The sequence below is a fragment of the Carcharhinus amblyrhynchos genome, chromosome 27, assembly GCF_965287045.1.
Source record: "Carcharhinus amblyrhynchos chromosome 27, sCarAmb.v2.hapA, whole genome shotgun sequence".
Taxonomy (NCBI): Eukaryota; Metazoa; Chordata; class Chondrichthyes; order Carcharhiniformes; family Carcharhinidae; genus Carcharhinus; species Carcharhinus amblyrhynchos.
Genome location: NC_137350.1, coordinates 5,006,765 through 5,029,797, shown reverse-complemented (window position 1 = coordinate 5,029,797; position 23,033 = coordinate 5,006,765). Strand labels below are relative to the sequence as shown.

Below are 23,033 nucleotides of genomic sequence, written 5' to 3'. Positions count from 1 at the left end.
AAACAGAGTCAGCAGAAACTAAACACCAAACAGAGTCAGCAGAAACTAAACACCAAACACAGTCAACACAAACTAAACACCAAACACAGTCAACACAAACTAAACAGCAAACACGCTCAACACAAACTAAACACCAAACACACTCAACGCAAACTAAACACCAAACACACTCAACAGAAACTAAACACCAAACACACTCAACACAAACTAAACACCAAACACACTCAACACAAACTAAACGCCAAACACACTCAACACAAACTAAACGCCAAACACACTCAACAGAAACTAAACACCAAACACACTCAACAGAAACTAAACACCAAACACACTCAACACAAACTAAACGCCAATCACATTCAACTCAAACTAAACACCAAACACACTCAACACAAACTAAACACCAAACACACTCAACACAAACTAAACGCCAATCACATTCAACTCAAACTAAACACCAAACACACTCAACACAAACTGAACAGGATGCTAAGAGAGGCAGAGAGGACTCCCAGGTATCAGCAACTCCTATCCAGCTGGAGTCAGAGCCAATAATGGAATCCTATCACACACAACTTGTGAGGAAACAAGAACAGCAAACTGAAAATCCTACAGATACTTGAAATGTCAACAGTTTGTTTCACATTTAATCTTTCACAATTAGTGACTGATTCAAACATTACATATTTATTAAGTTAGCAGCTCACTACAATGTGTGAGAAGACAAACTGCACCTGTAATCTCTCACCTGAAATCAGCAGCACATTGTTAAGATTCAGTGTGTGGGTGTTAATGTTCAGTGTGCAGGTGTTAATGTTCAGTGTGTGTCGCGGGTGTTAATGTTCAGTGTGTGTCGCGGGTGTTAATGTTCAGTGTGTGTCGCGGGTGTTAATGTTCAGCGTGTGTCGCGGGTGTTAATGTTCAGTGTGTGTCGCGGGTATTAATGCTCAATGTGTGGGTGTTAATGTTCAGTGTGTGTCGCGGGTGTTAATGTTCAGTGTGTGTCGCGGGTGTTAATGTTCAGTGTGTGTCGCGGGTGTTAATGTTCAGTGTGTGTCGCGGGTGTTAATGCTCAGTGTGTGGGTGTTAATGTTCAGTGTGTGTCGCGGGTGTTAATGTTCAGTGTGTGTCGCGGGTGTTAATGTTCAGTGTGTGTCGCGGGTGTTAATGTTCAGTGTGTGTCGCGGGTGTTAATGTTCAGTGTGTGTCGCGGGTGTTAATGTTCAGTGTGTGTCGCGGGTGTTAATGTTCAGTGTGTGTCGCGGGTGTTAATGTTCAGTGTGTGTCGCGGGCGTTAATGTTCAGTGTGTGGGTGTTAATGTTCAGTGTGTGTCGCGGGTGTTAATGTTCAGTGTGTGTCGCGGGTGTTAATGTTCAGTGTGTGTCGCGGGTGTTAATGTTCAGTGTGTGTCGCGGGTGTTAATGTTCAGTGTGTGTCGCGGGTGTTAATGTTCAGTGTGTGTCGCGGGTGTTAATGTTCAGTGTGTGTCGCGGGTGTTAATGTTCAGTGTGTGTCGCGGGTGTTAATGTTCAGTGTGTGTCGCGGGTGTTAATGTTCAGTGTGTGTCGCGGGTGTTAATGTTCAGTGTGTGTCGCGGGTGTTAATGTTCAGTGTGTGTCGCGGGTGTTAATGTTCAGTGTGTGTCGCGGGTGTTAATGTTCAGTGTGTGTCGCGGGTGTTAATGTTCAGTGTGTGTCGCGGGTGTTAATGTTCAGTGTGTGTCGCGGGTGTTAATGTTCAGTGTGTGTCGCGGGTGTTAATGTTCAGTGTGTGTCGCGGGTGTTAATGTTCAGTGTGTGTCGCGGGTGTTAATGTTCAGCGTGTGTCGCGGGTGTTAATGTTCAGCGTGTGTCGCGGGTGTTAATGTTCAGCGTGTGTCGCGGGTGTTAATGTTCAGTGTGTGTCGCGGGTGTTAATGTTCAGTGTGTGTCGCGGGTGTTAATGTTCAGTGTGTGTCGCGGGTGTTAATGTTCAGTGTGTGTCGCGGGTGTTAATGTTCAGTGTGTGTCGCGGGTGTTAATGTTCAGTGTGTGTCGCGGGTGTTAATGTTCAGCGTGTGTCGCGGGTGTTAATGTTCAGTGTGTGTCGCGGGTGTTAATGTTCAGTGTGTGTCGCGGGTGTTAATGTTCAGTGTGTGTCGCGGGTGTTAATGTTCAGTGTGTGTCGCGGGTGTTAATGTTCAGTGTGTGGGTGTTAATGTTCAGCGTGTGTCGCGGGTGTTAATGTTCAGCGTGTGTCGCGGGTGTTAATGTTCAGTGTGTGTCGCGGGTGTTAATGTTCAGTGTGTGTCGCGGGTGTTAATGTTCAGTGTGTGTCGCGGGTGTTAATGTTCAGTGTGTGTCGCGGGTGTTAATGTTCAGTGTGTGTCGCGGGTGTTAATGTTCAGTGTGTGGGTGTTAATGTTCAGTGTGTGTCGCGGGTGTTAATGTTCAGTGTGTGTCGCGGGTGTTAATGTTCAGTGTGTGTCGCGGGCGTTAATGTTCAGTGTGTGTCGCGGGTGTTAATGTTCAGTGTGTGGGTGTTAATGTTCAGCGTGCGTCGCGGGTGTTAATGTTCAGTGTGTGTCGCGGGTGTTAATGTTCAGTGTGTGTCGCGGGTGTTAATGTTCAGTGTGTGTCGCGGGTGTTAATGTTCAGTGTGTGGGTGTTAATGTTCAGTGTGTGTCGCGGGTGTTAATGTTCAGTGTGTGTCGCGGGTGTTAATGTTCAGTGTGTGTCGCGGGTGTTAATGTTCAGTGTGTGGGTGTTAATGTTCAGTGTGTGTTGCGGGTGTTAATGTTCAGTGTGTGGGTGTTAATGTTCAGCGTGCGTCGCGGGTGTTAATGTTCAGTGTGTGTCGCGGGTGTTAATGTTCAGTGTGTGTCGCGGGTGTTAATGTTCAGTGTGTGTCGCGGGTGTTAATGTTCAGTGTGTGTCGCGGGTGTTAATGTTCAGTGTGTGTCGCGGGTGTTAATGTTCAGCGTGTGTCGCGGGTGTTAATGTTCAGCGTGTGTCGCGGGTGTTAATGTTCAGTGTGTGTCGCGGGTGTTAATGTTCAGTGTGTGTCGCGGGTGTTAATGTTCAGTGTGTGTCGCGGGTGTTAATGTTCAGTGTGTGTCGCGGGTGTTAATGTTCAGTGTGTGGGTGTTAATGTTCAGTGTGTGTCGCGGGTGTTAATGTTCAGTGTGTGTCGCGGGTGTTAATGTTCAGTGTGTGTCGCGGGTGTTAATGTTCAGTGTGTGGGTGTTAATGTTCAGCGTGCGTCGCGGGTGTTAATGTTCAGTGTGTGGGTGTTAATGTTCAGTGTGTGTCGCGGGTGTTAATGTTCAGTGTGTGTCGCGGGTGTTAATGTTCAGTGTGTGTCGCGGGTGTTAATGTTCAGTGTGTGGGTGTTAATGTTCAGCGTGCGTCGCGGGTGTTAATGTTCAGTGTGTGGGTGTTAATGTTCAGCGTGCGTCGCGGGTGTTAATGTTCAGTGTGTGTCGCGGGTGTTAATGTTCAGTGTGTGTCGCGGGTGTTAATGTTCGGTGTGTGTCGCGGGTGTTAATGTTCAGTGTGTGTCGCGGGTGTTAATGTTCAGTGTGTGGGTGTTAATGTTCAGTGTGTGTCGCGGGTGTTAATGTTCAGCGTGTGTCGCGGGTGTTAATGTTCAGCGTGTGTCGCGGGTGTTAATGTTCAGTGTGTGTCGCGGGTGTTAATGTTCAGTGTGTGGGTGTTAATGTTCAGTGTGTGTCGCGGGTGTTAATGTTCAGTGTGTGTCGCGGGTGTTAATGTTCAGTGTGTGGGTGTTAATGTTCAGTGTGTGTCGCGGGTGTTAATGTTCAGTGTGTGTCGTGGGTGTTAATGTTCAGTGTGTGTCGCGGGTGTTAATGTTCAGCGTGTGTCGCGGGTGTTAATGTTCAGTGTGTGTCGCGGGTGTTAATGTTCAGTGTGTGTCGCGGGTGTTAATGTTCAGTGTGTGGGTGTTAATGTTCAGTGTGTGTCGCGGGTGTTAATGTTCAGTGTGTGTCGCGGGTGTTAATGTTCAGTGTGTGTCGCGGGTGTTAATGTTCAGTGTGTGTCGCGGGTGTTAATGTTCAGTGTGTGTCGCGGGTGTTAATGTTCAGTGTGTGTCGCGGGTGTTAATGTTCAGTGTGTGGGTGTTAATGTTCAGTGTGTGTCGCGGGTGTTAATGTTCAGTGTGTGGGTGTTAATGTTCAGTGTGTGTCGCGGGTGTTAATGTTCAGTGTGTGTCGCGGGTGTTAATGTTCAGCGTGTGTCGCGGGTGTTAATGTTCAGCGTGTGTCGCGGGTGTTAATGTTCAGTGTGTGTCGCGGGTGTTAATGTTCAGCGTGTGGGCGTTAATGTTCAGTGTGTGGGTGTTAATGTTCAGTGTGTGTCGCGGGTGTTAATGTTTGGTGTGTGTCGCGGGTGTTAATGTTCAGTGTGTGGGCGTTAATGTTCAGTGTGTGGGTGTTAATGTTCAGTGTGTGTCGCGGGTGTTAATGTTCAGTGTGTGGGTGTTAATGTTCAGTGTGTGTCGCGGGTGTTAATGTTCAGTGTGTGTCGCGGGTGTTAATGTTCAGCGTGTGTCGCGGGTGTTAATGTTCAGCGTGTGTCGCGGGTGTTAATGTTCAGTGTGTGTCGCGGGTGTTAATGTTCAGCGTGTGTCGCGGGTGTTAATGTTCAGTGTGTGGGTGTTAATGTTCAGTGTGTGTCGCGGGTGTTAATGTTCAGTGTGTGTCGCGGGTGTTAATGTTCAGTGTGTGTCGCGGGTGTTAATGTTCAGTGTGTGTCGCGGGTGTTAATGTTCAGCGTGTGTCGCGGGTGTTAATGTTCAGCGTGTGTCGCGGGTGTTAATGTTCAGTGTGTGTCGCGGGTGTTAATGTTCAGTGTGTGTCGCGGGTGTTAATGTTCAGTGTGTGTCGCGGGTGTTAATGTTCAGTGTGTGTCGCGGGTGTTAATGTTCAGTGTGTGTCGCGGGTGTTAATGTTCAGCGTGTGTCGCGGGTGTTAATGTTCAGTGTGTGGGTGTTAATGTTCAGTGTGTGTCGCGGGTGTTAATGTTCAGCGTGTGTCGCGGGTGTTAATGTTCAGTGTGTGTCGCGGGTGTTAATGTTCAGCGTGTGTCGCGGGTGTTAATGTTCAGTGTGTGGGTGTTAATGTTCAGTGTGTGTCGCGGGTGTTAATGTTCAGTGTGTGTCGCGGGTGTTAATGTTCAGCGTGTGTCGCGGGTGTTAATGTTCAGTGTGTGGGTGTTAATGTTCAGTGTGTGTCGCGGGTGTTAATGTTCAGCGTGTGTCGCGGGTGTTAATGTTCAGTGTGTGTCGCGGGTGTTAATGTTCAGCGTGTGTCGCGGGTGTTAATGTTCAGTGTGTGGGTGTTAATGTTCAGTGTGTGTCGCGGGTGTTAATGTTCAGCGTGTGGGTGTTAATGTTCAGTGTGTGGGTGTTAATGTTCAGTGTGTGTCGCGGGTGTTAATGTTCAGCGTGTGTCGCGGGTGTTAATGTTCAGTGTGTGTCGCGGGTGTTAATGTTCAGCGTGTGTCGCGGGTGTTAATGTTCAGTGTGTGGGTGTTAATGTTCAGTGTGTGTCGCGGGTGTTAATGTTCAGTGTGTGGGTGTTAATGTTCAGTGTGTGTCGCGGGTGTTAATGTTCAGCGTGTGTCGCGGGTGTTAATGTTCAGTGTGTGTCGCGGGTGTTAATGTTCAGCGTGTGTCGTGGGTGTTAATGTTCAGTGTGTGTCGCGGGTGTTAATGTTCAGTGTGTGTCGCGGGTGTTAATGTTCAGCGTGTGTCGCGGGTGTTAATGTTCAGTGTGTGGGTGTTAATGTTCAGTGTGTGTCGCGGGTGTTAATGTTCAGTGTGTGTCGCGGGTGTTAATGTTCAGTGTGTGTCGCGGGTGTTAATGTTCAGCGTGTGTCGCGGGTGTTAATGTTCAGCGTGTGTCGCGGGTGTTAATGTTCAGTGTGTGTCGCGGGTGTTAATGTTCAGCGTGTGTCGCGGGTGTTAATGTTCAGTGTGTGTCGCGGGTGTTAATGTTCAGTGTGTGTCGCGGGTGTTAATGTTCAGTGTGTGTCGCGGGTGTTAATGTTCAGTGTGTGTCGCGGGTGTTAATGTTCAGCGTGTGTCGTGGGTGTTAATGTTCAGCGTGTGTCGCGGGTGTTAATGTTCAGTGTGTGTCGCGGGTGTTAATGTTCAGTGTGTGTCGCGGGTGTTAATGTTCAGTGTGTGTCGCGGGTGTTAATGTTCAGTGTGTGTCGCGGGTGTTAATGTTCAGTGTGTGTCGCGGGTGTTAATGTTCAGTGTGTGTCGCGGGTGTTAATGTTCAGCGTGTGTCGCGGGTGTTAATGTTCAGTGTGTGTCGCGGGTGTTAATGTTCAGTGTGTGTCGCGGGTGTTAATGTTCAGTGTGTGTCGCGGGTGTTAATGTTCAGTGTGTGTCGCGGGTGTTAATGTTCAGTGTGTGGGTGTTAATGTTCAGTGTGTGGGTGTTAATGTTCAGTGTGTGTGTGTTAATGTTCAGTGTGTGTCGCGGGTGTTAATGTTCAGTGTGTGTCGCGGGTGTTAATGTTCAGCGTGTGTCGCGGGTGTTAATGTTCAGCGTGTGTCGCGGGTGTTAATGTTCAGTGTGTGTCGCGGGTGTTAATGTTCAGCGTGCGTCGCGGGTGTTAATGTTCAGTGTGTGGGTGTTAATGTTCAGTGTGTGTCGCGGGTGTTAATGTTCAGTGTGTGGGTGTTAATGTTCAGTGTGTGTCGCGGGTGTTAATGTTCAGCGTGTGTCGCGGGTGTTAATGTTCAGCGTGCGTCGCGGGTGTTAATGTTCAGTGTGTGGGTGTTAATGTTCAGCGTGCGTCGCGGGTGTTAATGTTCAGTGTGTGGGTGTTAATGTTCAGTGTGTGTCGCGGGTGTTAATGTTCAGTGTGTGTCGCGGGTGTTAATGTTCAGCGTGTGTCGCGGGTGTTAATGTTCAGTGTGTGTCGCGGGTGTTAATGTTCAGCGTGTGTCGCGGGTGTTAATGTTCAGCGTGTGTCGCGGGTGTTAATGTTCAGTGTGTGTCGTGGGTGTTAATGTTCAGCGTGTGTCGCGGGTGTTAATGTTCAGTGTGTGTCGCGGGTGTTAATGTTCAGTGTGTGTCGCGGGTGTTAATGTTCAGTGTGTGGGTGTTAATGTTCAGTGTGTGTCGCGGGTGTTAATGTTCAGCGTGTGTCGCGGGTGTTAATGTTCAGTGTGTGTCGCGGGTGTTAATGTTCAGTGTGTGTCGCGGGTGTTAATGTTCAGTGTGTGTCGCGGGTGTTAATGTTCAGTGTGTGTCGCGGGTGTTAATGTTCAGTGTGTGGGTGTTAATGTTCAGTGTGTGGGTGTTAATGTTCAGTGTGTGTCGCGGGTGTTAATGTTCAGTGTGTGTCGCGGGTGTTAATGTTCAGCGTGTGTCGCGGGTGTTAATGTTCAGTGTGTGGGTGTTAATGTTCAGTGTGTGTCGCGGGTGTTAATGTTCAGTGTGTGTCGCGGGTGTTAATGTTCAGTGTGTGTCGCGGGTGTTAATGTTCAGCGTGTGTCGTGGGTGTTAATGTTCAGTGTGTGTCGCTGGTGTTAATGTTCAGTGTGTGTCGTGGGTGTTAATGTTCAGCGTGCGTCGCGGGTGTTAATGTTCAGTGTGTGGGTGTTAATGTTCAGTGTGTGTCGCGGGTGTTAATGTTCAGTGTGTGTCGCGGGTGTTAATGTTCAGTGTGTGTCGTGGGTGTTAATGTTCAGCGTGCGTCGCGGGTGTTAATGTTCAGTGTGCGTCGCGGGTGTTAATGTTCAGCGTGCGTCGCGGGTGTTAATGTTCAGTGTGTGTTGTGGGTGTTAATGTTCAGTGTGTGTTGTGGGTGTTTTTCAGAGCTCTCCTGAGGGGGTGTCGCTGTGTGGAATTGGACTGCTGGGAGGGGACAAGTGGGGAGCCGATCATCTACCACGGTTACACACTGACCTCAAAAATCCTCTTCAAAGATGTTATCACAACCATCCGAGATTACGCTTTCACAGTAAGTCAATGGGAATCATTCCCAAAGTCCGGTAAATCCACACTGTGCTGTTGGGGGCACAATCTTAAACCTTGACATTCAGCAAGAAAATGCAGAAAGATTTCTTCTCGAAGTGTAGTCGGAATCATAGAACATAAAACATTACAGTGCAGTACAGGCCCTTCAGCCCTCGATGTTGCGCCGACCAGTGGAACCAATCTAATGACCCTCTAACCTAAACTATCCCAATGTTATCCATATGCCTATCCACTGACCATTTGAACGCCCTTAAAGTTGGCGAGTCCACAACTGCTGCAAGCAGGGCATTCCACGCCCTTACTACCCTCTGAGTAAAGAATCAGGAACACTCTTTTTTTCAAAAGGCTCTAGGTGCTGGGGGTCAGCTGGAACTTTCAATACTGACCGGAGCTGGATGTTACGCTCCCCTGTCATTGGGTTTGAAGGTGAAGGGGTGTGTAAAACCCAGTGGGCGGCATTCCCACCACACACTGCCCATCTCCCGGCTTGTCTGATATTCTTGAAGAGGTGGGGGAGGTGTTGGGTGGGTCGCCCTTGAGCCTTGTTGAGGCCCTCATGGCAAGTTCAGGGTCTCACTCGTTGCAGCTGGTGTTATATCTGCAGGAGGGGCATTCCCATGTTATGAGGGAAACCGCACAGCTTGAGCTTTGCGGGTTGGTGTCAGACAGGGGAAGCCCTTAAAGCAGTTAACATCACTTCCGGTGTTCAGTCACTGCACAGACGCCATCAGAATTGTAGAGGAGCTTCACCCCAATTTTAGCTGGAGCGTGGGGTGGAAGGGGTGAGGGGGGGAGCTGTGCACTGGGACCCTGGCCTCCTATCAAATCCAACTCACGGACTTGCAATGTTGTAGAATCACTGCAGTGCCGAAATAGGCCATTTGGCCCATCAACAACAATCTGGACCTATCCCCGTACCCACATATTTACCCTGGTTCCCCGTGACACTAAGGGGCAATTTAGCATGGCCCATCAACCAAACCCCACACAACGTAGGAGTGTGGGAGGAAACTGGAGTACCTGGAAGAAATCCACTCAGACACGGCAAGAATTCCACACAGTCGCCCAAGGCCAGGACTGAACCTGGGTCCTTGGCATTGTGAGGCCACCCCATGTCGATGAGGCATGATCTGATTGGGTGGCTGGGCAGGCTGCAGGGGTTAAATAGCCTCTTCCTCTGCTCCGAGCTCCTCCCAATCTCCATTTCCTTCTCAGCATCTGAGGAGCTCCAGTTTCTCATTTTAAACGGGACGAGTTCAAACACAATTCCCACCCACATTTGGATCATTTCTGAAAACATTTGCCTCCCCTAATCCCCCTTCCTTTTCCCGGAGACTGATAAATTTAGTTTTGGATCCTGTTCCAGTTTCACTGCCTCTGTCAGGGTCCTACTTTAGGATTGTCCCTTTAGGGGCAACACAGCAGAGTAAGGGTCACATGGTCTGTGTGACCAATCGGGACTCAATATATGGAATCACCACATTTTGGGAGCTGGCTGTAGCCGTGAGGCTGCTGTTTGTTTTATTCATAACACCTTCCATGTTTCTAATGAAGTCTAGAGGTGCATCATTACAATGTCTTTTATATTGTCTCTTCACACCTTTCATATCAAAGTGAATCACTCCACACTTCCCTGAATTCATCTGCCATTCCACCAGCTGTCCTTTTGAAGTTTAACGCTGTTATCTCCACAGTTCACAATACATCCAAGGCGAGGTTATTATTAAGAAGAAAAGCGGTGTTTCTAGAACTGACACCTGTGGAACTTCCTCCCAAGAGAAAAACAACCATTCACCACCCCTCTTGACCCCCTCTCACTCAGCTAACCTGGTATCCTTACTGTCACTGGTCTTTTATTTTACAAACTTCAACTTTGCTGATGAACATGTCATACAGCCCAAACTGTGCCGATTATTAGCATGGTCTGTAACTATCATTTTGGTTTGATTTATTATTGTCACATGTATTAACACATGAAAGGCGAAAGGTATTGTTTCTTGCACGCTGTACAGACAAAGCATGTTGTTCATAGAGAAGGAAAGGAGAGAGTGCAGAATGTGGTGTTACAGTCACAGCTAGGGTGTAGAGAAAAATCAACTTAATACAAGGTAGGTCCATTCAAAAGTCTGACGGCAGCAGGGAAGAAGCTGTCCTTGAACGTTAGAACATAAGAAATAGGAGCAGGAGTAGGCCATCTAGCCCTTCGAGCCTGCCCCGCCATTCAGTAAGATCATGGCTGATCTGATAGTGGATCAGTTCCACTTTCCCGCTTTCTCCCCATAACCCTTAATTCCCTTGTCTATCAGAAATCTATCTAGCCGTGACTTAAATATATTCAACGAGGTAGCCTCCACCACTTCAATGGGCAGAGAATTCCAGAGATTCACCACCCTTTGAGTGAAGAAGTTCCTCCTCAACTCTGATCTAAACTGCCCCCCCCCCTTATCTTGAGGCTGTGTCCTCTAGTTCTGCTATCCTTTCTAAGCAGGAAGAATCTCTCTACCTCTACCTTGAGTTGGCTGGTATGTGTCCTCAGACTTTTGTATCTTTTTCCCGACAGAAGAAGGTGAAAGAGAGTATGTTCTCGGTGCGTGGGGGGTCCTTGATTATGCTGGCTGCTTTTCCAAGGCAGCAGGAAGTGTAGACAGAGTCAACGGATGGGAGGCTGGTTTGCGTGATGGATTGGGCTACATTCACAACCTTTTATAGTTCCTTGCGGTCTTGGGCAGAGCAGGAGCCCATACCAATCTGTGATACAACCAGAAAGCATGCTTTTTATGGTGCAACTGTAAAAGTTGGTGAGAGCCATATGGACATACCAAATTTACTTAGTCTCCTGGGTTCAGTTGATGCTAGATCTTTAAATCTGAGATGAATAAATGGGCCAAAGGCAGGTGTGTGGAGATAAACCACAGATTAGCCATGAATGGCAGAACAGGCTAGATGGGCTGAATGGCCTATTCCTGTTCCAATGTTCCTGGGGTAACTGATGATGATCGACCTCTTCACTGGCGCCAATTCCTTGGGCAACCCTGGAGCAACCATCAGCTTCTCCTCTTACTGATTCATTCAGATACAGCGATTCCTCCCCGGGCCCAGGTCACACTGATGGAGCCCAATGTTTGCCCAGTTCAAGCATCTGAGAAGGAGGGGGGGGGTGAAACTGCTCAAAGATTGTAATCTCAGTCATCCATTCAAAGGAAAGGAAGTGAAAGGATTGTGCTTTCCTGTATTGAAGAACCATCCTGTGTGCCACCCAATCGAACATTGCATTCACAAAAAAAAGAAAATAGCTGCAGATTTTAAAAATCTAAAATCCAGAAAAACAATCCCAGCAGACTCTGGAAAAAGATGCCTTAACATTCCTCCTCCTCCCAGGACTCGCGCAGGGAATCTGGCACATTCTGTTAGGAAAATCTGCTCCCCCCCAGTGCCCATGGAGCTGGATGGTGTGAGCACTGCACCGGGTCCAGACATGATGTAGAGATGCCAGTGTTGGACTGGGGTGGGCACAACATGAAGTCCCTCAACATCAGGTTGAAGTCCAACAGGTTTATTTGATGACACGAGCTTTCAGAGCACTGCTCCTTCGCTCCAAAAGCTCATGCCAGCAAATAAGCTTGTTGGACTTTGACCTGGTGTTGTGAGACTTCTTACTGGGTCCAGATGTTTGCCCCAATATGACAGCCAGAATCCTTTTCACACCCAATATTAAAGGGAGCTATCTCTGAAATAAAAACACTTTGCAAGCTCTGTGTTTCACCCTTTTCAAAATTCTTTGTTTCAACCTGATGTTTCCACCACATTGCTGGTGTTAACAGGTGGTGAAGTTACCAACCCAGTGGTGTCACCCCATTAATATCAGGAGAAAGGAATCAACATTCAGTACATTAGATCATAAAATTATAGAGTGGGATGTACAGTCGTACACCCACTGTATAAAATCACACAACCGCTGTTCAGTCACACACTGACTGTGTACAGTCATACCCCCGCTGTGTACAATCACACACTGACTGTGTACAGTCACACCCCCGCTGTGTACAATCACACTCCCACTGTGTGCAATCACACACTGACTGTGTGCAATCACACCTCCACTATGTACAATCACACACTGACTGTGTACAGTCACACCTCTGCTGTGTACAATCACACCCCCACTGTGTGCAATCACACACTGACTGTGTGCAATCACACCCCCACTATGTACAGTCACACACTGATTGTGTACAATCACACACTGACTGTGTGCAGTCACACCCCCACTATGTACAATCACACACTGTGTGCAGTCACACCCCCGCTATGTACAGTCACACACCCTCTGTGGACAAACAGTCACACACTCAGTTGAATACAATCATAAACCCAAGCGTGGTGCAGGTTTAGGAAAATGCGACTTTTACAACTTTCTGAGGTGCACACCTGACCCATGCATGAACTTGTCCAGGATTCAGGTTTCCTCACTCCCGGCTTGGGTTTAGTGCAGTGCAGCTTTCTGTCTGCAGAGGAGTGCAGTAGGTATGTGGATATGGAGGCAGGCCGGTTAGAAAGCTTGTCTCTGTTGAACACAGCAGCCCAGCTGTCAACATTACTTAAAAAGCCCCACAGAGCATCGCCCATACCCCCTCAACATGTGCCCCCCCCACCTCAACCCCATGCTACCCCTTGGTATCCTCCAGGTGTCACCTACTATCCACTGTGTACAGTTCTCAGGAGTCATTAGCAATGGGAATGATTTTAAAAGTATAAAGATGTAAATCTATGATAAAGGAATAAAATACTCATTTGAATGTTTGCTACTAAAGAAGCTTCTTCACCTGAAGGAAAATATCCTTTAATTAGCCATCAAGTTTGTACTCTCAAACCATATCAAAGGCTGAATATGTGTTATAACCTCATTCCCTTAGAACAGCTGTATCCACAGATCAAAAGTTGTGAAACTCAGCCAAACATTCATAATGGCCACCGCTATCAAAGCATTAGCCTCCCAACTCCAAAGGCCGACACTGAAAGAACAGTCATTGTCTTCTGCATTCGAAAGCAGGGTGCCTGTCAATCAATGGAAGGGAACAGATGCGTAGATTTTGTAAAAAGTCTTTCAAAACTCAGAGATTTCTTCACAGAGCTGCCTGGATTTACATTTCAATGCCAAACATCCTGAGGACATTTTACCGACACATTTTCCACATTTTTGAATAGATTATGAGTACAGCCACTGTATATTCACACTCCTAGTGTACAATCACATGTTATTGTACTAAATAAATGAATGATCCTGTGTGAATTAAACAAAGCTTGTAAAAGCAAAGTAAAAATTTTGTGTGAGGAAATTCTAACTATCGCACAGTGAGAATGAATTGAATTATTTCTTGTTCCAGAGTACAACACTGAACTGATGTTTCTCTTGTTCTAATCATTTGACCAGCAAACATTCGCAGTTTTCTGGGGGTTGTCCATGATCGGCTGATGTCTGGAATCCTCTTGAATTCTCTCCCCAGGTCTCTCCGTATCCTGTTATTCTGTCCCTGGAGAATCACTGTGGCCAGGAGCAGCAGACAGTCATGGCGCGGCACTTAAAGGAAATTCTTGGCGACATGCTGGTAACCGCACCGATCGATGGCAAAGACCCGAATGAGCTTCCATCGCCCGAGGTAACCGTGAGCCAGTGACTGTGTCATGTCTCTCTGTGTATTGACTCTGTTTATTGACTGTGAATGAGTCACTGGGATGTGGGTAATGCCAGATGAGCCCTGTGGGGAGTAATTAATGGAGAACTGGTGGAGAATGTAGCACAGATAGATTGTCGATGTGAGTGCTCCTCTCCTGGTGACTCTCGAATTTTGCCTTAACTATTTTTCTTTCTCTTCAAGATCTGAGTAGTAATCCCGGATTTCAATCGGCATTTTTTTTGTTCATTGGTGGGATATGAGTATTGCTGGCTGGCCAGCATTTATTGCCCATCCCTAGTTGCCCTTGAGAAGGTGGCGGTGAGCTGCCTTCTTGAATCAAAGAACAACACAGCCCCGGAAACAGGGCCTTCGGCCCAACAAGCCCGCGCCGCCATCTTAACATTGTGTTTTTCCTCCTCCACCCTTGACCCATGTCCATGCTTACGGTACCCCCATTGGAAACCAATCGCTACAATCCATGTGCTGTGGGTTGACCCACAATGCCGTTAGGGAATACCAGGATTTTGACCCAGCGACTGCGAAGGAACAGCGATGAATTTCCAAGTCAGGTTGGTGAGTGAGTTGGAGAGGAACTTGCAGGTACTGGTGTTCCCATGTATCTGCTTCCCTCGTCCTTTGAGATGGAAGTGGTCGTGGGTTAGACAGGTGCTGTCTAAGGATCTTTCCAAAGACACTCAAGCTCCGCAGTTTCTCTTTGAGTCCTCCAATATGTATCTCTGGTCTTCGTTATGGACTTCTTTCGATGATTGAACCTTTCTTTATTCTTTCATGAGTTGTGTATGTTGCTGGCAAGGCCAGCATTGTGTTTCTGATGTTAACTGATACGTGTGGCACTGGTAGGATAAGAGAACGTTCTGTGGGGTTGGATGCAAACTAAAACAGAGGTTTATTCAGCAGCTGTTAACTCTACCGAGGCTTGATCCGGACTGCAGCAAAGCTCACAAAGCAGCCAGTGATCCCACAAACCATTCACGTGACTAGACTCTTAAAGTGACAGCGCAACAATTTAACAACAACACCAAATACATAATATTAATCCTTTCCTTTACACCTGCCCACCCACCTCCTCGCAATGTAATGGGCAGCAAATAGTCCGTCCCTGGTCTAATCGAGAGCCTTTAAGTGGGCAGTTCACACCAAATTAAGAGCGTTTTCACGGATCATGGAACCCTACAGTGCAGAAAGAGGCCTTTCGGCCCATCGAGTCTGCACCAACCACAATCCCACCCAGGTGCTATCCCCATATATTACCAACGAATCCGTCTAACCTACGCATCCCAGGACACTAAGGGGCAATTTAGCATGACCAATTAACCTATCTTTGGACTGTGGGAGGAAACCGGAGCACCTGGAGGAAACCCAAAGAGACACAGGGAGAATGTGCAAACTCCACACTCCTGATGTCACTCCAATTTAATGGGATAACACGTAGCCTGGCAGGGGGCTGGGGCCCCCTCCTCAGACCCCCGTGCACCAGAGGACCATCCCCCAAAGCTTTCAATCCCCGTGTCCGTCCTCCACCCCTCCCTCTCCAACATCCCTCCCTCCTCATGGAAACGTGCAAGGCTGGCCCCAAAGAGACTCCCACACAGTCCTGTGTTTGGGTCCTGCCTCTTCCTGGGCCGCCTGCAATACCGGCAGTGACCACTGACCCCGGTGTGGCACTCAACTGCTGGCCTCCGATTGGCTGGCAGCTCAATGAGGTGGATGGAAGCCCTGCCTTATTTGAGTTAAATGGCCGTCGCCAGTGGGGGACACACAGTGAAACAGAGATGGACTGGTCCTTAAATCCCTGCTGTGGTGTGGGAGCCTCAGTGTATAAAACTCCACAAGGAGATACTATTACAGATGAACTAAAAGTTTGCACAAAGTGTTAAGGAAAAAGAGCAATAAAGAAATAAAGATTCAGGTAGGCAGTTTCAGATATTTGAGCCTCCGAGTTGGACTCCTGTTTAAACTGTCAGTAGGAGTGGGGCTTGTGCAGATTCAGCTGTGCAAAGGGGTTTAATCCCCAATAATCTCAGACTATTGGAAACCCAACGTAATCCCACCCACATCCAGCTTTGATCAGGGCACGTTCTCTGCCCGTTGAAGTGGTGGAGGCTACCTCGCTAAATATATTTAAGACGCGGGTAGATAGGTTTTTGGTAGGCAAGGGAATTAAGGGTTATGGGGAGAAAGCGGGAAAGTGGAACTGATCCACTTCAGATCAGCCATGATCTTATTGGATGGCGGGGCAGGCTCGAAGGGGCTAGATGGCCTACTCCTGCTCCTATTTCTTATGTTTAGCAGTGGGAGCTCCTGTGGAGCTGCTGGGTTAACAGCCTATGATGTAGAGGTGCCGCTGTTGGACTGGGGTAAACACAGTAAGAAGTCTGACAACACCAGGTTAGAGTCCAACCAATGAACCCAAGATCCCCGTTGAGACCGTCCTCATGTGTGCGGAACTTGGCTATCAGTCTCTGCTCAGCGACTCTGCGCTGTCGTGTGTCATGAAGGCCGCCTTGGAGAACGCTTACCCGAAGGTCAGAGGCTGAATGCCCGTGTCCACTGAAGTGTCCACCAACAGGAAGGGAACAGTCTTGCCTGGTGATTGTCGAGCGATGTTCATTCATCCGTTGTTGTAGCGTCTGCATGGTCTCCCCAGTGTACCATGCCTTGGGACATCATTTCCTGCAGCGTATCAGGTAGACAACGTTGGCCAAGTCGCAAGAGTATGTACCGTGTACCTGGTGGATGGTGTTCTCATGTGTGATGATGGCATCCATGTCGCACTATCTGTAACCCCCATGACTTGCCTGGGTTTGTAAAACCTCACTTACTGTCCTGTCTGGAGACAATACACATCTCTTTAACCTATGCCTAATGCTCTTTCCACTCACATTGTCTGCCTCTTTAAGACTTGAACAGCAGGTTAGGTGTAAAGATTCACATTCTAATCAGTAATCTGTAAACTGTCTGCGCTGTTATATGCTCTGTCTGAGGGTAGAACTCTCCATTCACCTGACAAAGGGGCAAACCCCAAAAGCTTGTGAGTTTACTATCAAATAAATCGGTTGGACTTAAACCTGGTGATGTCAGACTTCTTACCGTGTTAACAGCCTACGCACAGGGTTCCTGAGACATGTAGAAATCACTGGGCCAGCCTGTCAGGAGCCTGAGACACATTCCTTGTTTAATGAAACTGACAGTTGAAATCCATCCAGCAGTGAAACTGTATTAGATCCTGGCCCAGCACCTGTTCTGAAAGACTCCTTCTCAGGTCATTTCCAATGTGTTAGACATTGCTGTGGACTTTACTGACCTTGAGTTGCAATTCCCAGCTATCAGCCTTCACAACAGCGACACACGCAGCTCGATCTTCGCTCGGGTCAGGTGTAGCACCAGCGAAACCCTCACCTCGCTATGTGGCTTCCAGGCACCCAAAAACTGCCATCTGCCCAGTCACGACAGAAAAAAAGAGAGCTACAGCACAGCACTGATGAAGAACTTTAGTCCCTGATCCGACATTCACAACCTCCAGCTCAGACACTGGTGCTGCACTTAGCTTGGAGGCTGCGATAGAGTTGGGGCCAGCACACGGCGAGACAACGGCCAAGGTGAAAGAAGAAGGAGACTCCTGGGCACCCAGTTTGTGTTTCACCAGGATCACTCAGCTCCTGACCCTCATTTACAGCCTTGGTTCAAACCTGGACAAAGGAGCTGAATTCCAGAGACGAGGCGAAGGTGAAATCAAGGCAGTATTTGGTTGAGTGTGGCATCAAGGAGCCCTGGTAAAACTGGAATCAGGAGGAAAACTCTCCGCTGGTTGGAATCACATCCAGCACAGAGGAAGATGGTTGTGGTGGTTGGAGATCAAACATCTCAACTCCAGGACATCACTGCAGAAGTTCTGTCCAATGATTATTAATCAGCCAACATCTTTAGTTATCAGGTCCTTATTGCTAGTTTTGAGATCCTGCTGTGCTGGATTGGCTGCTGTGTTTCCTACATTACAACAGGCCATACAGAATAGTTCCAGTACAGAAGGAGGCTGGCTCTCTGAAGGAGCAAGTTTCTTATTGCCACTTCCTGGCCTTCTCATAGCCCCGAACATTCTTCATTTTCTGCTAGTAACTCAGAGCCCTCGTGAATATCTCAATTGAATCCATTACTATCTCAGACGGTGCATTCTAAATCCTAACCACTCGCTGTGAAAATGTTTCTCCCAGTGTCTTCTTTTGCTAATTACCTTCAATCTGTGTCCTCTGGTTCTTGATCCGTCTGCCAATGGGAACAGTTTCTCCCTATCCACTCTGCCCAGGCCCCTGACAGCTTTGAATACCTCCCATCAAATCTCCTCTCGATCTTCACCTCTCTGCGGAAAATAGCCCAAACCGATCCAAACTATCCACACCTCAAAAGTACTTCGTAACTTACAAAACTAACAAAGGGGGTGCTATGGAAATGCAGGGTGGCACTCCCAGCTGAGCCATGAGATTGTCAGGAAAGGTCCACCCAGCGGCAGAGACAGTCATTCGATTTTTCTCTTACAGGAGCTCAAAGGAAAGGTTCTAATCAAAGGGAAGAAGTTTGATGGCTCTGGACCCACGATCGATCAGGAGGAAGCTCCAGAGGATGAAGAAGAGGAGAATGTGAACAATGGAGACAAAAGCAGAAAGGTAACCAGAAGCTTACGGCAAGGGCACAGCTAAAGAGGCTGTGGTAATGATGAACCACTGCGATCTGATTCACAACACCACTCGCTCCCTCACTATCGCTCCCTCTCCAAGGTGTCCGCAGTGTTCTGATGACATCCCTGTACAGTGTAAGTGTAATCTTACACAAGAGCTTAATGATGTACGTCCTGATAAATGAAAAACTCATTATTCTCCCAATTGAAGCATAATATAGATCTGAGCAGATTGTCATGTGCAGTGCCTCGGGCCCCCAGCTCTCCTGCAGTAGCTTCTTTGCATATCTTCAGGTCACACAACCTTTTGTCCTTAACTTCCTCCTTGTTAGTACTGCCTCCAGGCCAAGTGTCGCCAGATCATTTAAAACAGTGTTTCTTATTGTCCAAGAAAGTTAAATCCAAGAATTGTTTTTAAAATTAAAGTTTATTTATTCTTGTCACCATTAGGCTTGCGTTAACAGTACAATAACTTTACTGTGAAAATTGATGTAAAGTCTTAAACATGCCTTTTAAATATTTTTTAAAAAACTATAAATGCTACAGATATTTCAAAAACAAAGGACAAATTTTCCTTACTGTATTGCTTCCAGGCCACATGCACTGCCCGAGAGTGAATTATGGCTTTGAAAGAGAAACTGGATGATTTAACTGGGAGGAAAATCTTTTCTGGGTTACAGGGAAAAGGCTGGGGAGTGGGACTTGCTGGGTTGTAACTGAGTAAGATCCAGTCATCAAGTGTTAGGGATTGTGATCAATTTTTGTATTATTTTTACATCTTCCCATCTATTCATAGACACCCAGCCAAGCCTCACAATTTGTGTATCTCTAACTAGCCTATGTTTGGGCTCTGCATCGTTCCTACATCTGAGATGGTGCAATGACCCATTTCCATTAAATAATTCTAGTCAGTAACTGTGCTATTAATAATCTATCCTGACTGTGAATGATATCTCTATGGAATCGTTGATAATAGGCTCTTGCTCTTTAGTCTGTTCTCTCAAATTGTATGTCCAACATCATTTACTATTTTCCTGCTTTGATTCCACTTCACAGAGTCGGGTTTTCCCAGCAAGAAAGTCTGACTTCTCCTGCATTTTCCCATCCCCGCAGTCCACCAGACTGAGGATAAAGTATCTGTGTCTGTGCCAGTCGGGGAAATATAACTGCCCTTTGTCAGAACGCACAATAAACGGCAGTGCTGACACAGGGAGCATCGCTGAAAACACACTGCCATCTAACGATGGACAATGCTATTGTTAATCCCAGTCCCACCGAGATTCTCCTGCTATTGCCACCCCATTCACAGAGCCCCGAGACACCCCTGTCATTCTCACTCTCAGTCCCAATGCACTGCGCTGACACACACTGCAGTGGGACACACACACACACATACACACACAGCATTGACACACACACACATACACACAGTGCTGACATACACGCGCGCACACACACGCACACACACACAGAGCACTCACTCATGCACACACACAGCGCTGGCACACACACACACACACACACACACTCACACACACACAGCGCTGACACACACACAGACACACACACACAGCGCTGACACACACACACACACACTCACACAGCGCTCACACACACACACACAGCGCTGACACACACACACACAGCGCTCACACACACACACACAGCGCTGACACACATACACACAGCGCTGGCACACACACACACACACACACACACACACACACACACACACACAGTTCCACCAGATCTCCCATCAGAAGTGATTTAAACTGGAAACCATTCTATAAAACCCCTTCCACCAGCTTCATTTTGCTTTTATTTCCCATCAAACCACGCTTAGCATGAGCCTGGGCAGCACTGGGTGCCAGGGAGCTGCTGACTTCTCGGGGATCTGCTGGGCACACGCCGTGGGTTTAATAATGGTGCTGTGATTTTTCAGGAGATGGTGAATGAACTGTCGAAGGAGTTTTCGGACCTTGTGGTCTATTGCAGAGCTGTCCGTTTTCACGGTTTCCAGCATGCCCTGAACAGGGGATGTGCCTGTGAACTGTCATCGTTCTCCGAGAATAAAGCAAAGAAGCTGATCTGTGAGTCAGGTATGGCCTTACACCTTACTGATAAACCAGCGACTTATAGAATCGTACAGGGGCGGCACGGTAGCACAGTGGTTAGCACTGCTGCTTCACAGCTCCGGGGTCCTGGGTTCGATTCCCGGCTCGGGTCACTGTCTGTGTGGAGTTTGCACATTCTCCTCGTGTCTGCGTGGGTTTCCTCTGGGTGCTCTGGTTTCCTCCCACAGTCCAAAGATGTGCAGGTTAGGTTGATTGGCTGTGCTAAGAAATTGCCCCTTAGTGTCCAGGGATGTGTAGGTTAGAAGGTTTAGTGGGTGTAATATGTAGGGATATGGGGGTAGGGCCTGGCTGGGATTGTGTTCGGTGCAGACTCGATGGGCCGAAGGGCCTCTTTCTGCACTGTAGGGTTCTATGATTCTATGATCTAGAAGCCAAATACTGCAGGTGCTGGAAATCTGACATCAAAACAGAAAGACTCGGTGGGTCTGGCACCCTCTGTGGAGACAGAATATAGTCAATGTTTTGAACTGATGATCCAATATCTGGGAAAAGTTCAAAATGCAGTGGGTTTTGAGAGAAAGTGAAAGTGGGGGGAGTGGAAAATGAACAAGATGGAAGGTTTGTGATAGTTGTGGCACAGTGGGTTAACACTGCCGTCTCACAGCGCCAGGGACCCGGGTTCGATTCCCGGCTTGGGTCACTGTCTGTGTGGAGTTTGCACATTCTCTCCGTGTCTACGTGGGTTTCCTCCAGGTGCCCTGCTTTCCTCCCACAGTCCAAAAAAACGTGCTGGTTGGGATGCATTGGCCACGCTAAATTCTCCCTCAGTGTACCCGAACAGGCGTGGCAACCATGGGATTTTCACAGTAACTTCATTGCAGTGTTAACGTGAGCCTACTTGTGTCACTAATAAAGAATAAACTTTGTAAATAAGACAGGAGTGAGTGAATAACATAGAACATAGAAAAACTACAGCACAAACAGGCCCTTCGGCCCACAAGTTGTGCCGATCATATCCCTACCTACTAGGCCTATCTGTAACTCCCAATCCCATTAAATCCCACGTACTCATCCAGAAGTCTCTTAAAAGACCCCAACGAGTTCGCCTCCACCACCACCACCTAACAGAGAAGTTGTTGGCACAGAAGTAAAGGGAGTGGTAAGGGAACAAGTAAAGCAACAAAAGATGTGTGTGGAGGGGGTGTGAGTGGCAGGAGGAACAACTGCCAGCCGAAAGCAAAAGCGAGTAAAACCGAAACTGAGGCAGAGATTACGGTCTGAAATTGTCCAGATCCCTCTCTATTGCTGTGCAGTTTCTGCCTTGATCCCTCAACTCCAGTCCTGGAGTGGGACTTGAACCCGAACCTTGTGACTCAGGTGATGGTGCTGCCTGCTAAACCACAGCAGAGACTCAGCTCGACATTGCAAGAACTGAACCACGATAGTGTTTTGGAGATGAACGTCCAAATGGAGCACCTGATCCAGCACTCGGGGGCTATGCAGACTCTGATGTTCCTAGCTGTGCTGAAATAGCTGGTGTTAGCCAGGGTAACAATGGACATGCTGGAGGGTGAAATGGTGTTGTATTATTGAACTAGTAATTAATAATTCAATTGAATCTTGACCTTTAATGTAAATGTGCTGCAGAACCCAGAGATGTTTTATCAATACATTAAAAGGAAGAGGATAGCCAAGGAAAGAGTAGGATCCATAAATACCAAAAAAATGATGGTCAGATCTTCCGTTATTTCCTCCCTGGTTTGTTTCAACAGTTTTACCCAGGCCTGGTGATAAATCCACTTCCAATAATGCTAATCCTCTCTCTGTGTGCTTGTCACATCCAATATTTCACATTCCTCCTTCTTAACTACAATCATTCCCTCTTTGTTGAGGTGGAAGATGTAAAGAACAAAGAACAACACAGCACGGGAAACAGTCCCTTCGGCCCAACGAGCCCACACCGCCATTTTAACATTATGAGTCCCCTCTCCACCCATGACCCTTGTCTACGCTTATGGCATTCCATATTGAGGGAAGACTAATTTAGGGACAATTTGTTACACCAGCCGGCCTAAGACCACATCTTTGGGGTGTGGGAGGAAACCAGAGCACCTGGAGAAAACCCACGCAGACACGGGGAGAATGCGCAAACTCCCACAGACACTGGCCCAAATCCATGTGTCTGCACAGCAAACAGTGATAGTCACTGAGCTGTCGTGTTGCCCAGTATCTGGTCCAGTTTTAAGCGTACACTAACAACGTGAAGCACTAGGCTACTCTCGAAACATCCAAGAGCAGCCCTCGTACGACCCATCGCGTGTTTGCCCCTCGTTGGACAACAAGGCGGACCGATGTAAGTATGGTTCTTAATGAATACTTTGCATCTGTCTTCACAAAAGAGGGAATGATTGTAGTTAAGAAGGAGGAATGTGAAATGTTGGATGTGACAAGCACACAGAGAGAGGATTAGCATTTTTGGAAGTAGATGTATCACCAGGCCTGGGTAAAATTGTTGAAACAAACCAGGGAGGAAATAACGGAAGATCTGACCATCATTTTCCAATCCTCACGAGATACAGGTGAGAGGCTGG

At 47.7% G+C, this 23,033-nt stretch overlaps 1 protein-coding gene across 1 annotated transcript in view; it reads left to right on the top strand.

The window, feature by feature from the left end:
* LOC145359286 (1-phosphatidylinositol 4,5-bisphosphate phosphodiesterase delta-3-like) overlaps window positions 1-23,033 on the top strand; it is a 132,725-nt gene that overhangs the window by 92,970 nt on the left and 16,722 nt on the right. The window contains exons 7-10 of the mRNA XM_080213834.1: window positions 7,838-7,982; window positions 13,504-13,656; window positions 18,231-18,356; window positions 20,310-20,466. Coding sequence (XP_080069960.1) covers window positions 7,838-7,982; window positions 13,504-13,656; window positions 18,231-18,356; window positions 20,310-20,466 — 581 coding nt within the window. The remainder of the gene's footprint in view (window positions 1-7,837; window positions 7,983-13,503; window positions 13,657-18,230; window positions 18,357-20,309; window positions 20,467-23,033) is intronic.